This window comes from Macaca nemestrina, chromosome 9, assembly GCF_043159975.1.
Source record: "Macaca nemestrina isolate mMacNem1 chromosome 9, mMacNem.hap1, whole genome shotgun sequence".
NCBI classification, from domain to species: domain Eukaryota; kingdom Metazoa; phylum Chordata; class Mammalia; order Primates; family Cercopithecidae; genus Macaca; species Macaca nemestrina.
In genome coordinates, this window is record NC_092133.1 from 126,505,517 (window position 1) to 126,522,230 (window position 16,714).

The 16,714-nt window shown below is 35.9% G+C and overlaps 1 protein-coding gene across 2 annotated transcripts in view; it reads left to right on the plus strand.

The window, feature by feature from the left end:
- LOC105488224 (ST8 alpha-N-acetyl-neuraminide alpha-2,8-sialyltransferase 6) overlaps nt 1-16,475 on the plus strand; it is a 71,525-nt gene extending 55,050 nt beyond the window's left edge. For both annotated transcript variants that reach the window (XM_071070426.1, XM_024794873.2), the window contains exons 3-6: nt 211-355; nt 4,714-4,826; nt 8,549-8,641; nt 10,419-16,475. In XM_071070426.1, coding sequence (XP_070926527.1) covers nt 287-355; nt 4,714-4,826; nt 8,549-8,641; nt 10,419-10,887 — 744 coding nt within the window. In that variant the 5' untranslated portion in view covers nt 211-286 and the 3' untranslated portion in view covers nt 10,888-16,475. The remainder of the gene's footprint in view (nt 1-210; nt 356-4,713; nt 4,827-8,548; nt 8,642-10,418) is intronic.
- The last annotated feature ends 239 nt before the right edge of the window (nt 16,476-16,714 follow it).

The following is a 16,714-nucleotide window of genomic DNA, read 5'->3' on the forward strand; positions in this document are numbered from 1 at the left end:
AGACAAAAAAAAAAAGTAAAAAAGAGAGTCAGTCCCAATCCTTAAGGGATTTAGAGCCTGGAGGAAAAATAACAAGTCATCTTTGTGAATAATCATCTTCTTTTTGAAAGTCAGTCTGACAAAATCCTCTTTTGCATCATCCATTGTGGTGTCTATTTTCAGTTTCTTAATCTTATACCTTGGCTTCCTTTTTATTCTTTTCCTTTGCAGAGCAAAACTTGCTTCCTGCTGTGATGCTGTTCAAAACTTTGTTGTTTCTCAGAATAACACTCCAGTTGGGACTAACATGAGTTACGAGGTGGAAAGCAAAAAGAAAATCCCAATTAAAAAGAACATTTTTCATATGTTTCCAGTGGTGAGTAAAGATTTGTGGTGGGTTATTGGTGTTACCATTCCAGGTGAATTTTCTTTTACTTTAAGCTGTAGCTTACAATTATGATGGAATTAATTAAAATACCATATTGTTATGTTGTATAAAATTTGGATAGTGGGCCATTTTTTAAAAGGGCCGTTTTGAATGCAGTGTGGCTCTGTAGGGAAGGATTATTTATATCTTAAATGATAAGCTCTTCCACTCCTGAGTCTTCCAGACTCTTCTTCGAATGAGATGAGACGCTTGGGCTTCCTGCTTAGTAATCACTGAGGCGTGTGAAGATGGCCATTTTTCACCTCAAATAAGATTCTTCCAATTGTCAGTTATGGTGACTAAATCAATTCCTTCACAAGGAACGGTGCGTTTATGTGGCTCATCTTTGGGAAGTAAATAGGTGAGGATTTATAGTCAATAAACGTAGCCACCATAAGATAGAGATTGTTGTCTGCTGTATTCACTGATATATCCCAAACCCCGAGAACATTTCCCAGTACGTATATGCACTCACTACCTATTTGTAAAATCAGAAGAATGAGTAATGATAGGATAAAAAGCCACTTCACACAGTGAGGAGAAACTCGACCCTTAATACAAATCCTCACGGGGAAATTTTGGTTCTGAGGAACGTAAACATCTCATTGCTTCTAAACATACGCTCTCCAGCATCTTTCTACGATTCCATGACAAAGCAATTAGACCATGTCAGGATGGTCAAAACGGGATTCCTCTACATATGCAGTACACTAACTGTAGGATATGAGATTCCTACAGTTTTCTTTTGTTGGAACTTTGACCTCTTTCAGCTAATTTTTGTTGCTTACGTAAGTTGTTCCAATTCTTTTTTTATGTTAGGATTCAGAGGAAGAATAACTTGTTGAGTATGAGTGAGAAATAAATAGAAAATGAGAGAGAAAAAATACTGTATATTTTCTGGAAGAAAAAGGGGACAAAAAATATAACTCATAAAGCATTCTCATGATGCCCTGAAATGACCAGTGATTGAAAAGATGATAAGGAAAGAGTATTTATCTTTCCTATCAGGGAAAGCCTTGGAAAGTTTGACAGTGAACCCTTTCACTCATTCATCCATTCAGGTTTTGCCAGTGTCTGCCATGTTTTCCACTGACCGAAACAGAGGAGCAGCAACTACTTTACCCTCATTTGACCCTTTGAAAGGATTAACTTAATATAGGCCTGATAATTATGTATGCCACCGGGAACTGCATCCACTTTCCAAATTTATACTGTTTTTTTTTTTTTTCTTTAAACTGAGGAGAGGAAATTCTGCAGTCAATACAGCACCAATTGCAGCGCCAGGTCCCATTTTTTTGTGTTGCTCCAGCTTCTCCTTTCATGGACGGGGCTCGTGGTGGAGATGTCCTCTTTGCCACTTTGCTTTACTCTGCCCTTCTGCATGCAACTCTCCGGAACGAACTGCTGGGCACACAAGAAGATCGCATTAAGTGTTTTGATGAAATGATGTGGAGCCACTTCCTCCACAAACTTTGCTAAGTTACTTGCAGAGAAAAAAACCAAAACTTGATTTTCAACCAGAGTGAGCAATGAGCAGGCAGTGGAGTGTGCAAATTTGCATTTTCTTAGGAGGTTTATTTAAGGAAATGTTGAGGTTTGTAATTTATTTAAATTCATATGGAACATGAGATACTAAAGCATATAGATGTTTTCCTCCCAGTTGACCAAGAAACCAGAGAAAAACATTCATTATTGTGAGTGCATAATTTGAGATATGTTTCCTTCAGTAATCTTTTCTATTTTATACCATAAAGAGCCTATTTGCATTTTTCAATCCTACCCTATCTATAAAATTCAGAATTTATGGTGGCACCATTTAGTAGATACTGGCTGAAGGCGTCGTGAGCTAGAAGTTCGGTGACATGAAATAGCCTGAGGTATCTGGGAACCATTCATTTAAGAGCCAGTCACTCTGCTAGCCATTGCAGATATAACAAGGAATAAGATACATAATTATACATCATTAAGTTATCATTTTAATCCATGGAATTGTGAGAAACGATAATGTGTAGTGGTTTAGAGCAGGTACTCTGGGGCAAACTGTCTGGGTTCCTATCCCAGTTCTGCCACTTTCTGTCCGTTACTTGGACTCATGCCTCCATTTTCCCATCTGTAAAATACTCAAAAGGTTGCTGTGTAGGCTAAATGTGCTAATAAAGTATGTATTTGAAATAGTGCCTCTTGCTTAAAAAGCTCAATATGACTTTTACGTTTCAAAGACAAACCCACAAAGAGAGTTGTACTGAAACCGAGTTTCTTTGCTAGTTGGGCAGCTCCCAGAGCCAGCATCAGGGGCAGACAGCAGTCACGGTGCTTCTGGGGCATCTTCTGTCACTCTGGGCTGCTCAGAACCACGTCGGCCCTGGACTGTTGCCAGTGGGGCTGGTAAACTGACTTTGGCAAGTTTGACATGCCTTGATTTTGTAACCTTTGCCAAATTCAGTGGCGTCAATACTCCCATCCTGGACACTTTTTAGTGACCAATGGTTTAAAAAACCAACTCACAAAATTCCTGAATATTTACCAGTGGCCCCTTCAATGCTGACAGGCCAGGGTCAGTTTCGTTCTGCGCACGTGCCGTCAATTAATTACTGTGATACCGGTTTTGCAAAAGAAATAAGATTTATTCACAAAGCCACCTTTCTGTGTGAAGGGTGAAGAGCTTGTTGAAGTGTGTGAAGTGTGTGTGTGAAGTGTGTGTGTGTGTGTGAAGGTGGGAGAGCTTGTTGAAGGCCATGAGATGGATATTGAAAGCTGTGCACATTGCACTACACAAGATCGGGAGGGAAAAATGAGAGGAAATTAAAAATAATAAACAGCCTCTCTGCTCTCAAGGACTTACCCCTTAATCCTACAGACAAAATCGGTAGATCAGGACCTCGTCACTGGGAAGCATGAGCTGGCACCCCGACTGTGGGCTCGAGGTCACATTATTACTTTATGGAAGGTGACCAGGAAAGGGGAAGTACGCCATTGAATCGAAAAGTTAGATTTCGAGACTGCAGAGAACTTGGGGAAAATAGGAAACCTTCTGGGGTAAGCAGGCCGGGTCCTAAAAGGAATAAAAAAGATTCAGGTCTTGGAAATTAATGTGAAATATATCAGTCCAGTTGGTAGACCTCCCTGAAGCACGCTGGCTGGTCATTCGCAGAGACGGCAGGCATAAATCTAATGCCTTACTGAGCCTGAAGGTCTAACTGTTTAAGAAGCACAGGAAATTTTTGCTAAATCACCTATTAATTTTATGCCTTAGAATAAATAGATTTAATGCTGCTTCCTAATTTCTTTATTTTCTCTTTCTTGCTGAAAATGTCCTTGTTTATCAGAAAGGCAGAATATGGGGTTTTGCCATTCTAATTTTTTTCCTTAATCATGTGATGAAAAATACATGATACTGTATTTTGTATATTACATTATGCCGTGTATTCTATGCTGTCTGTTTCTCTCAAGAGAAATGAAACTTAGGTTCACATAATGATTTATTTTATTTTATTTTACTTATACTTTTTTTTTTTTTAAATTTAAGAAACAGGGTCTTGCTCTGTCGCCCAGGCTGGAGGGCAGTGGTGCAATCACGGCTCACTGCAGCCTGGAACTCCTAGGTTCAAGTGATTCCCCTACCTCAGCCTCCCAAGCAGCAAAGACTACTGGTGCTCTTCACCAAACTCAGCCAATTTTTCTACTTTTTGTAGAGACAGGATCTTGCTTTGTTGCCCAGGCCCATCTTAAACTCTTGGCCTCAAGTGACCCTCTCACCTCAGCCTCCCAAAGTGCTGGGATTACAGATGCGAGCAACTGCACCCGGCTGGTTTTTTGTTGTTGTTGTTTTGTTTTGTTTTTGAGACGGAGTCTCATTCTATCGCCCAGGCTGGAGTGCAGTGGTGCCATCTTGGCTCACTGCACCCTCCGCCTCCTGGGTTCAAGCAATTCTCTGCCTCAGTCTCGAGTAGTTGGAATTACAGGCGCCCACCACCATGCCCAGCTAATTATTATTATTTGTTTTCTATTTTTTGTAGAGTCGGGGTTTCACCATCTTGGCCAGGCTGGTCTTGAACTCCTGACCTTGTGATCCACCTGCCTTGGCCTCCCAAAGTGCTGGGATTATAAGTATGAGCCACTGCACCCAGCCCCAGCTGATTTTTTATACTAAGTCATAGTAAGTTGATTAGCAAACTGGGCTGCTGCTTTTTCTTGTTCTTATTCTTCTCCTTAGCATGCATAAAAAGTTAAGTCACTAGAATTAAGCTGTTGTCTATGGTTCTAAAATTAATGGTATTTCATGGTAGTTTTCCACTTTCTCCTGCTAGTCCCAGCCTTTTGTGGAGTACCCTTATAATCAGTGTGCAGTGGTCGGAAATGGGGGAATTCTGAATAAGTCTCTCTGTGGAGCTGAAATAGATAAATCCGACTTCGTTTTTAGGTAAGATCTGTCGAATTGGTTTCTTTGAAACAAAAGATCAGCTGGGTATTTCAGAGGGGGACAGTGTAAAGATATCCTTTGTATATTTTCACCTTTGAACTCTGTTACAAAAGTCTACTAATTACCCAGGAAGTTTTTCCTGAAGTGTTATATGGCTCATGAGATCCTCAGAATGTCAATACCAGAAGAATCAAAATGTGCTATATTTATATATGTTCAGGAAACCCCGGGTGAAGTTGTGGTGAAAGAGGGTTTGGTACTGCAGGAACTTTCAGAGCGTTCAGCGTGTTCATGGGTACCTTGGCTACCTTGGGAGGACTCCGGAGGGCAGCATGTCCCAGACGCACCTGACCTTGAAGATCTTTTTTTATTTGTTTGTTTGTTTTTGTTTAACAGAGCATTTCAAGGATGTTTTGTTCTTAGACAACACTTGGGAAAATGCTGATCAAGACGTTTTACAGCCATACAAACTATATCATTATTTCATTTTCTGGCTTGCAATTTAAAAAACAAATTTGTACTGCTTCTAAGTTCTGGTCTTTTAAAATGTTTTCTATCTGAGTGTCAGTTAGCACACAAAAATAGAAACAAAATGGTTTTCATGCGTTCCTTGTACTCATAAGCCATACCAAAGCATCTCCACTCTCTCAGTGTAATGGAAAGGTAATTCATCCGTCTGAGGATGGGTTTCAATTGAAATGCACCTTTTTCAGGAGTAAGTGGAAGTTTGATTCTTCCTGTTTTAGGAGCACTGATTTCATACATCACAGGAGATGCTTTGATCCTTCTTGATTTAATGCTGCCCTTTTAAGCAATTGAAAAAGAAACACGGTTTCTAGTAAACAGCTCCCTCCCAATTTTAATCTCATTTTTAAATTTTGTGCTGAAGGTAATCATAAAGCCACAATAGACCTGACAGTGCAACAATTATTGAATGTGGTCTTCCTGATTGGTGTTAAAATGGCCAATATCTGAATGGTTTACCCATTTTGTTCAAGTACTCAGTGTGAAAAAGCCATAAGGAAGATAATTCTTCTTGCTGTAGATTTTTTATAGGCTTAAAATTCCCGAAACATCTGTGATGAGGATGAGGCCTAAACATTCATTATACTTTATAGCAAGTATAGGCAATACAATAAGTTTTGATTTAAAACCCAGAAGAAAAATATCTCAGCAGATATTTCATTTATAATTCTAAAATAACTGTCTGTTTCCTAGATTCCACATTTGCTGATGTCAGGTATTTTCTTGAATATAGAATTTCCTTTAAAGCTAGCCATTTGAACTGAAAGGCAAAATGAGGGCTGAATGTGTTTGGTGTCATTAAAATATATTTAATTTTTTTAAGCCTGTACTTATTTTGGTGCTGCATGTTGATAGTTCATAAAGCAAACTTTTATTTTTCATTTCAAAAGATTTGGAGCTATGAATTAAGTGTGTGAGGAGCAAAAATAGGCAATGACTATATATACTACTGCTATATATGACTATACTAGTATATATACACATATATATTACAGTAGTAATATATTTAATCACATATATGCTGTAGTATACTGTAATACATATAATCTAGTAGTATTTATATATTACATATTATACACATGTATAATAAATATATAATACTGTATTATATATAGTATATAATATATTGTATATTGTATAATATGCAATATATAATAGTATATTGTATACTATATAATACGTATATATGTAATATATATATTATATTACATATAATACTGTATTATATAACATATGCATACATATTATACATCTATAATAACATAGATACATATATTTTGTATAAAATTAACAGGATATATAATTATATGTAATGTATACATGTATTACATATTATATATACATATTATATAATAAATAAAAGTATATAACAGTATTATGTGTTATATATGTATAATATGGATATACATTATAAGTTTACATGTTATATATGCATGTTATATATAATACACATGCATATTACATATTATATATACATGTTATATAATATATGAGTATTGCATAAATTATGCATATACATATATAACATATAATGCTGTTATATAATTTAAATGTAATATATATGTATATACGTATAATACATACCATGACCTATACTACTGTTTGTGTGTGTGTGTGTTTGTGTGTGTGTGTGTGTGTGTGTGTGTGTATAGTCTATATTCAGGAAAGTACCTGGCATCAGCAAAAGTAGAATCTAGAAACATGGGCATTTATTTTAGACTCATAAATTAAATATATACTGAGATATTTTTCTTTTAAGTTTTAAGCCAAAACTGATTGTATTTCCTCTATAAAATACCCCTCTCTATGATATTCTACTAGAAATCACTTTTGATTATTCAAAAGAATATGAGACTGTTCTAGAAAGGACATTTGTTATGGGAGGCCCACTAGCGAGGTCACTTTTATGCCCTAGTACCTATGATTAATCTTTATCATTTAATATTTATTAGTAATATTTGATTCATATTTATTTTACCAAGGTACGGTATTTATTTTATTTTCTGACATAGCTTTCATATCAATGAGGGAAATTCGTGTTTCATTCATTCATGTGTTTTACAGGACATGGTACGGCTCATTTCACCTTCAGTCATGTTATAGACCACATCAGTTTTGAACAGCCTTCTTTAGGAAGCACTCAAAGATGCTCCCTTCTTATGTTTAGCCTTACTACTTGAAATTCAGTAAATGATCTTTAGAAAGTCATAACCAATTTTTCCTTTTTTGTGACAAGAATATAATTACTCAAAATTAGAATTCTTAATTTGTTTTCCAATTTGAAAGCAAATTAGTACTCAAAGGAAGATGAGAACATCAGTATGAAAACATCACTATAAGAACATTAGGATTTTATTTATTAACACCGTAATTTGGTGACAAAACTATCCACATGGGAATCGGGAGGTTTTGATTTTTTAATGTAGTCTTTGCTTCTGGTAGACCATATAACTTTAGTCACAGTACATCAAGGTTTTAAGAATATGCAAATTGGTGATCATACCACTATGGGAACATAATCAATAGAAATAATATAAATAACAATTTTAATAAAAGGATTGGGAACTCTTCTAAATTTAGACAAGGTGTAATTGTCATTTCTGGTTTTGATACTTATAAAAGTGATTATCCATATTGAAAGCATTGATCAAATTTGTATCTTTTAGCTGGGCACAGTGGCTCACACCTGTAATCCCGACACTTGGGGAGGCCAAGGCAGGTGGATCACTTGAGGTCATGGGTTCAAGACAAGCCTGGCCAACATGGTGATACCCTATCACTACTAAAAATACAGAAATTAGCTGGGTGCATGCCTTTAGTCCCAGCTACTCAGGGGGTTGAGGCAGAAGAATTGCTTGAACCCAAGAGGCGGAGGTTGCAGTGAGCCCAGATAGCACCACTGCACTCCAGCCTAGGCAACAGAGTGAGATCTGTCTCAAAAAAAAAAAAAAGTGTGTATTTTATACAACATTGAAATGTCAGCTAAGAACTGAGTAATTACTAAAGTAAATAATTTAAAATAGAAACTAGATGGATTCTGAGGGTCTCTTAATAGCAATGATTTCTCCAACATAAGGACAATTATTTTATAGAGATGTGTGTGTGTGTGTGTATGTGTGCACGCGCGTGCATATGTGTGTATACAATCTTTTTTCTACAAGTTCTATTTTGAAAATGATTTTCTTTTCAAATTTCAGATGTAACCTCCCCCCAACCACAGGAGATGTTAGTAAAGATGTTGGCAGTAAAACAAATCTTGTGACTATAAATCCTAGTATCATAACTCTGAAGTAAGTAGCTGCAAGTTACATAACTGATCAAGAACATTTTTCCATTGTTCAATATGTTTCTCAGCTTAAGCACTAATCTTGTTGCTGAGACTGACTTGCAATACAGGTGGAATGAATTTTTGGAAAAATATATAAGAATTCATTTGCAAATTGTGGCATTCTATCAAGGTTGTTGTTCATAAGAGTTATGACTCAGTTGTACTTCCAATGTCATAAGCTAATCAAATCATATTTATTTCTTCATCTCTTTTAACAATAATGAAGCCACTTTTTTCCATTTTCTTTTAGAGCGTTAGCATTACTCTTCTATCTTGGTAGCACTTTCTTGATAAAACTTACTCTATTTAGAAACTTCAGAGAGTTAGTGCTAAGACAACCTGGCAAAATACAGTTATCACGTTGGAGAGTTTATTACTAAAAAATAATTACCATCTTTCATTTATGCAACATAACTACCATAAAATTGTTGGTTAATAAATAATCTTATACAAAGTTTTTACTCCATTGTTTTCATCAAAAGTAACTGATAAGCATTAGTAATAGAATGTTTGTGCTAATAGTTATAGCATCTCTTGAAATAAAGTAAAATAAATATTGAACTTGCCTTTCAAAGCATATTTTCTAAACACTCACAATTATACTTACAAGGATACTAAGTTATTTAAATCATACATATAGTTACTACAATGTGTGGAGGAAATTTTCAAAAATAATCTATATGTATATCTATATTTGCATTTAGATATTTTAAGTCTTCCTTCCTTCCTTCCTTCCTTTCTTCCTTCCTTCTTTCCTCCTTCCCTCCCTCCCTCCATCCCTCTCTCCCTTCCTTCCTCCCTTTCTTCCTTCTTTCTGTCCTTCCTTCCTCCCTCCCTCCCTTCCTTCCTCCCTCTCTTCCTTCTTTCCATCCTCCCTCCCTCCTTCCCTCCCTCCCTCCCTCCCTCCCTTCTTTCCTTCCTTCCTTCCTTCCTTCCTTCCTTCCTTCCTTCCTTCCTTCCTTCCTCTCTCTCTCTCTTTCTCTCTTTCTTTGTCTCACTTTGACACCCAGGTTAAAATGCAACAGTGCAATCACAGGTCACTGCAGCCTCAAACTCCTGGGCTCAAGGGGTCCTCTCACCTCAGCCTCCCAAGTAGCTGGGATTACAGGCATGCACCACTGTTCCCAGCTAATATTTTTATTTTTTATAGAGATGTGGGGCGGGGTCTCGCTATGTTACCCAGGCTGTTCTCGAACTCCTGGCCTCAAGTGATCTTCCCGCCTCAGCCTCCCAAAGTGCTGACAAGCATAAGCCTCTGTGCCTGGTCTATTTTAGGTTTTCTAAAGGAAACTTATAATGAAATATGTGCAAAAGGTGCACGAATCATAAATGTGCAGCTCAATGAATTTTAAAAAATGTATTGATATGCATACTATGCTTGAAAAAATATTTTATCATTATACATTTGGAAGGTGTTTCAATAACAAAAAGCAACTTTAGGAAAAAATATCAAATAAGAATAAAAAGTAATACAAGAAATATCTGTTCAGTAAGGGTATAGCCCAGTAAGAAAGTAAAAATTGAAAGGATTCCAAGAAAGAGAGATGAAGATCTAGCCATTGATATTGATGTAATGCTTACTTGAATGAGTTTTCTGAGTCCACACTTTATCTGTTTTATATACAGTATACAAATTGTTCAGTTTTTTGGCCAATGGTAAATTCAGCTTTATGTTATCAAAACTGCTACTTTGATTATTATTCTTGGGATTACTATAATTTTTTTTTTTAATTTGGCAGATATGGGAACTTAAAGGAAAAAAGAGCCCTATTTCTGGAGGACATTGCAACCTATGGAGATGCATTTTTTCTTCTGCCAGCATTTTCCTTCAGGGCCAACACGGGTACCTCTTTTAAAGTGTACTACACGCTCGAAGAGTCTAAAGCAAGACAAAAGGTTCTATTTTTCCATCCCAAGTACCTGAAACATCTGGCCCTTTTCTGGAGAACTAAAGGTGTGACTGCATACCGCTTGTCCACTGGCTTGATGATCACAAGTGTTGCAGTGGAACTGTGTGAAAACGTGAAGCTGTATGGATTCTGGCCCTTCTCTAAAACTGTAGAAGACATACCTGTCAGCCATCACTATTATGACAACAAGCTACCTAAACGTGGCTTCCATCAGATGCCCAAAGAATACAGCCAGATCCTCCAACTTCACATGAAAGGAATCCTCAAACTGCAATTTAGCAAATGTGAAGTCGCCTAAACAAAGTATCTTAAAATGGGAATAATTTTAATATAATGCAGTAGGTGATTAACAGTGTCTCCAAACACCAAAGGAGGTGGCTACAGAGTATTCTAAGACGAGCCCCCAAATTTGGTTTGACCAAAGCTTCCCCACTCATTTTGCAATGATGGCAAGTAATTCAATCCTTCTAATCTTCATTTTTTCTCCTTGTAATTTGGACACCATGATATCTGACTCATACAAATTTTTGTAATTTATGAAAATTATTGACATGGCCTTTGGTGTGAGGTAGGAACTCAAAGAATATTTCTTTGTTACTATTTATACCAGCCATCTCCACCTTCACCAGACCGATAATAAAAGCATGCTGTCTTGGACATCTCCTCTAAAGAGAATAGCTACATTACCAGTATCCATTGGATTTCTTTCTGTGGCAGGTCGCTATCAATAATATCCTTCCCATTTTTCTGCCTCAATGACTGCATACAAGAAAATTATACACTTAAACAAGAAATTCGTGATAATTCAGGAATGAAATTCTTCTGAGTATGGCAGTATGCCCGCTTCTGATTAAATTCACTTTTAATAGTAGCTGTGATGATATGTTGGTTGGATTTAAGCCATTTATTTTCCTCTTCTGTCTACATTTTTTCATCACTTCATAATTTTATTTTAACTTCCTGCCTCATTCTTACACCTTTTTCTCTCTCACTTATACGTTGTACTTCAAGGACATGAACGGTTACAATACCCAGTCTTTGTTACCTGTTGTCTTGTCTGTGGGGTCACTCATTCAATTTTGTTTTAAAATAATTCAATAACTACTTCATGCCAGGCCCTGCACCAGGCTTTGTGAGAGGGCGAGAAGGATTATTGTCTCTCATAGGAGAAAACAGATGTGCATATCATTAATTATGATAGTGTATGATAAGTATTATAATGACAAAAACTATGAATCAAGTGCTGCAAGGAACAGAAGCAGGGATAATTAAATCCATTTCAGTGGAATCTATTTCAATGTACAATAGTCTCCCCTAATCTGCAGATATGGGAAGACCCCCTGTGGATGCCTGAAACCATTGATGATATTAGGAATATATAATTGATTAGTAAAGGTAACAAAATATACTGAAATAAATATACAATGTGGGGACTTTATATGCTATTTTAATAAAAATTACATATAGTTAGGACATTTAGAGCTTACTTAAGTTTTTTCCCCATATAATATCCTATCCTGACTTAAATATTTTTCTGTAGAACATCAAGACAGAATCTCTAGTGTCACTGATATGGATTTCAGAAATATTCCAAATGGCGTGAGATCAAAGAGCATAATGATACCCATGTTCCAGTAAAAACTTAGGCTAAAAAAAATGTTTGCGGGTTTTCTTTTGTGGAGAAAATTGTAGACATTTCCACATTAACACATCTGAAGTTTCTGGTTCGACAGCTGTGTTGCCATCCTAAAAGCATGTTTGAAATTTTACAACAATCCTACCTAGATTCACATTAGCCAAAAATCTTTGTGTAAACAGACACCCAGAGATTTCATTAAGTGTGTTATAGTCAGAATTGGTGGTAATTAATCTACAGATCTGCAAAATAGTGTTCCTAGCTTTTCTTTTTATTTTGATCTTGGTGGAAAAACTTGCAGTAACTCACCATTACAGAGCGACAAGAACTGTGACTCATGTTTTATTATTTACATAGCTGATGTGGTGTATTGTCGATATCCATATTCTGTCATATTTAGACACATTCATTGTGACACATATAACATGTGCATTCTTTTTACCTTTTTCTCAAGTGGGTCTGTAGTTGTGATTTCACAACAGATTGGGGTTGTTGGGCATTACTTAGAACTTTATAAAATGCGATAGAACATGAATGTTGACAATATAACATATGGCTATATAAACTGTAAAACATAAGTCACAGGTCTTTTTGTTCTGTGGTAGTGAATTATTGCAAATTTTTCAAGAGCAAAGCAAAAAGAAAAACTATCAATTGCATCTTGTAGATTTGTAGATTCACCACAACCAAGTCTGACTGTGACACTGTGTGTGTAATCAGCATAGCTTAAATGTTGTTAGATCTAATGTGATCTTCTGCTCTTAAAGCCCAAGTACAACCAAGGGCAATGAGAATGGAAAGTCTGAGTTCTGGTACTAGACAAGAGTAGCACTTTAGGCTAGGCACAATGGCTCACACCTATAATCCCAGCACTTTAGGAGGTCAAGGTGGGTGGGTCGCTTGAGGCCAGGAGTTCGAGACTAGCCTGGGCAACATAGTGATAACCCCTCTCTACAAAAAACAAAAAAATTAGCTCAGCATAGTGGTGTGCACTTGTGGACCCAGCTACTCGGGAGCTAAGGAGGGAGGATCACTGGAGCCCAGGAGGCAGAGGCTGCAGTGAGCTGGGATTGTACCACTGCATTCCAGCCTGTGTGACAGGGTAAGACCCTGTCTCAAAAAAAAAAAAAAAAAAAAAAAAAGTAGTCCTTTAGTTAGGATTCTAGCTCATAATGCTACATACTGCCAGTTTCTAAGAGAAATACTAGCTTGCTTGATTCTATTTTCCACTTGTTCAGCCTCATTGAGTAATGAAACAGAATAACAAGATTCCAATATAATTTTCAGCCAAATCTAAAGGCAAGGCAGAAATATTCATTTAAGTATATAGTCCATAGCACTCTGTGGTCCCCGCAAAGGGCTCCATGATCAATTACATAGTGTTAATTTTTGCACAGTATAATAATCCTCTAGCATCCTTGAAGTCTCTGGTGCTTTTCCCTTTGAACAAAAGGCAATGACAAACAGATCATGACTTTCACTAAAGGAGATTTCCCTCTTCATGTGAGTCCTAACCCAGTAACTGTGTGGGCTCTCAGCCAGGTAATCAGTCAAAAACTCTTTCTTTGAGGACTCTCTGTAGAATACAGAATTAAGCAGTAAATCAGACCTGTTTTTGCCTAAATTTTTCCTTGCTTAAAAAAAATTTACCAGTTAAGTGTTATGTAATGTCAAGTACCCTAAATCAATCCAAGAATTAGGAAGCTTTGGGAAAATGGGAAAATTTTGTAGAAAACAGGTCCACTAACATCCTAAACAGCTACTGCAGAAGTATAGTTATGATGTGATATATAATATATTGTGATCTTCAAAACATTTTATTTATCTAACGTGACATGGAAACACATTATTATGCCATTAAAAATTGGAGGCATTGTAGGAATTCATCTATCTGATGTACTTGATCTAATAAGATTATTTCTTTCTTTATACTAATAAAAAAAATCCACTTGAGGCTGGTAGGAGTGTTTAAGATGTCCTATTTACATGTGGCTTCAGAAGGCTGATCCCATAGTGAGGAACAGTGTCACCAGTACCCTCCTGAGAGTGGAAAGGCAAGAATCTTTCTCATGCTCTTTCTTATTTGGGGTCATCACTCTTCCAGAAGCATTCTTTTTTTCAATTAAAAAAAATGTGGGTGATATATAATAAAGATGCACCACTTATGTAATGGAGACAGGGCAAACCCTTTAGCAGATAGTATTGAAACACTGGCTCACTGCATGGAGAAAAATGCCTACATTGCACCATATAAAAAGTTGGACTCCAGAGGGATGAAAACGATGGATTAAAAAGAAAATTGTAAAGCTCACAGAAGAAAATGTAGAAGAATTATGTTTGAGATATGAGTGAGGAACTGTACTTCTTCGACATGACCCAAAAATATTTTTTAAAGAGTTGGGCTAAGAAAGGATAGTTATGACTATATTAAAATGAAAGATTTCTAGTCAGTGAATGACACCTTAAAGCTAATAGGCTGGGGACAGACTGAAATAGCTTTTAGTAATGCATAAAATTAATGACATTAATAGACATTACAAGGAATTATAAATCAACAAGTAAAAGACAGGAAACTCAGTATAAAAATGAACAAAAGATAAGAATGTGATTTACAAAGGGGAAAACTGAGTAGCTAATAAGAATAGGAAATGATACTCAAATTTACCAGAAACCTGAGAAATGCAAATGAAAGTGAGATACTATATCCATTGCATTGGTCAAAATTAGTAAGGTCATGGTGGAAGTATAAGCTGATTGAATCATTTTGGAAAGTAACCTAGGAGTACTGAGTTAGTAAAATTCATCACATGTCTGTCCTAAAGTCCAGTAATTGCACTTTTGGATATACAGCCAAGAGAATTTATTCCGATCCGCACAAAAAAACAAGTACTAAGATATTTATTCCGTTATTGTTTGCGGTAGTAGACAATTGGACACACAGATGTCTGTTTCTTAGGAAGTCAGTGAACTAACTTGGCTGGATCCATGATATGGAATACAATACGGCAGTTAGAAGCAACTTACTGGACATATATAGAGAAATAAGGGTATATCTAAGGGTATATCCTTAAAATTTAGCGTAAAGAGAAAACAATTAATTAGTTTTAATTAATTAGCACAATGCCATTTAATTACATTAAAGCATATGCATGCATACATACAAACATATTCAAGGCTACGTGTCAAATACAAGAAGGGTACCCATTAAGAAGAGAGTAATCGGAGTGGGTTTAGGGATAAAGAAGAAAAATATACATGTTCTTATATTTAATACAGCAAGCCTTTGACATATATATTCTTATACTCACATATGATATTCTTATTACTACACAAATAAATATAGAAGCTGACTCAAAATGGTAAGTAACTTACATAAGGTTGCATTATATATAAGAGCAGAGCTAGTATTTAACTCATATGTCTGACTCTAAAGCCAATATTATTTCCATTATGCAATTATAAAATGAAAAGAAAAATCAGGATTATCCCATGTCATTGACATGTAATAAATAGCACATATTTACGTACATGCAGATACCCATGAAATCGTCTCTCCAATTAAGACAATGTGTATATTCATTACCCCAAAATGTTTTCTTGTGCTACTTTGTAATCCCTCCCTCTTCCTCCTCCCTGTCCATCCCACTCTGGTCCCCAGAAAATTCCTAATCTGTTTTTCTATAGACTAATTTACATTTTTACACTATAGACTGTTTACATTTTTTAGAATTTTATATAAATGGAATCTTACCATCTTTATTCATTTCTTGCACTTTTGCTCGACATAATATTAAAATTAATTCATGTTGATTGTGTATCAGTAGTTTATGCCTTTATTTACTGAGTAGAATTATGTTATATGGATGTACCACAATTGGCTTATCCACTCACTTGTTGATGAACATTTCAATATCTCCTGGTTTTGGCTATTACAAATAAAGGTATCATGAACATTTTTGTGCAAGTCTTCTTGTGAACATATATTTTTATTTCCTTGGGGCAAATATCTAGGATTGGAATGACTAGGTCAGATGGTCCATGTATGCCTAACACTTTTACAAAACTACCATGCTGTTTTACAAAGGGGTTGTAACATTTCATGTTCCTATCAATAGCCTATGCCAGTTGTTCTTGCCTGACATGTTTGACAAAATTTGGTTTGAGCAGTATTTAATTTTAGACAGTCTATTGGGTACACAGTTGTATCTCTGTATCTCATTGGGATTTGGATTTTCATTTCCCTTATGATTTTTTTCATGTGTTTATTTGACTTCCATATATCTTCTTTGATGAAGCATCTGCTGAAATATTTTGGCAATTTTTAATTGGATTGTCATCTTATAAGTGACTTATAAAAGATATTTATATATTCTAGATACAAGTCTTTTATTAGAATGTATTTTGCAACAACTTTCTCTGCCTTTTCATTTCGTTAACAGTGTTTTTCAATAGCAGAAGTTTTTAATTTTACTAAAGTCTAGTTTATTAA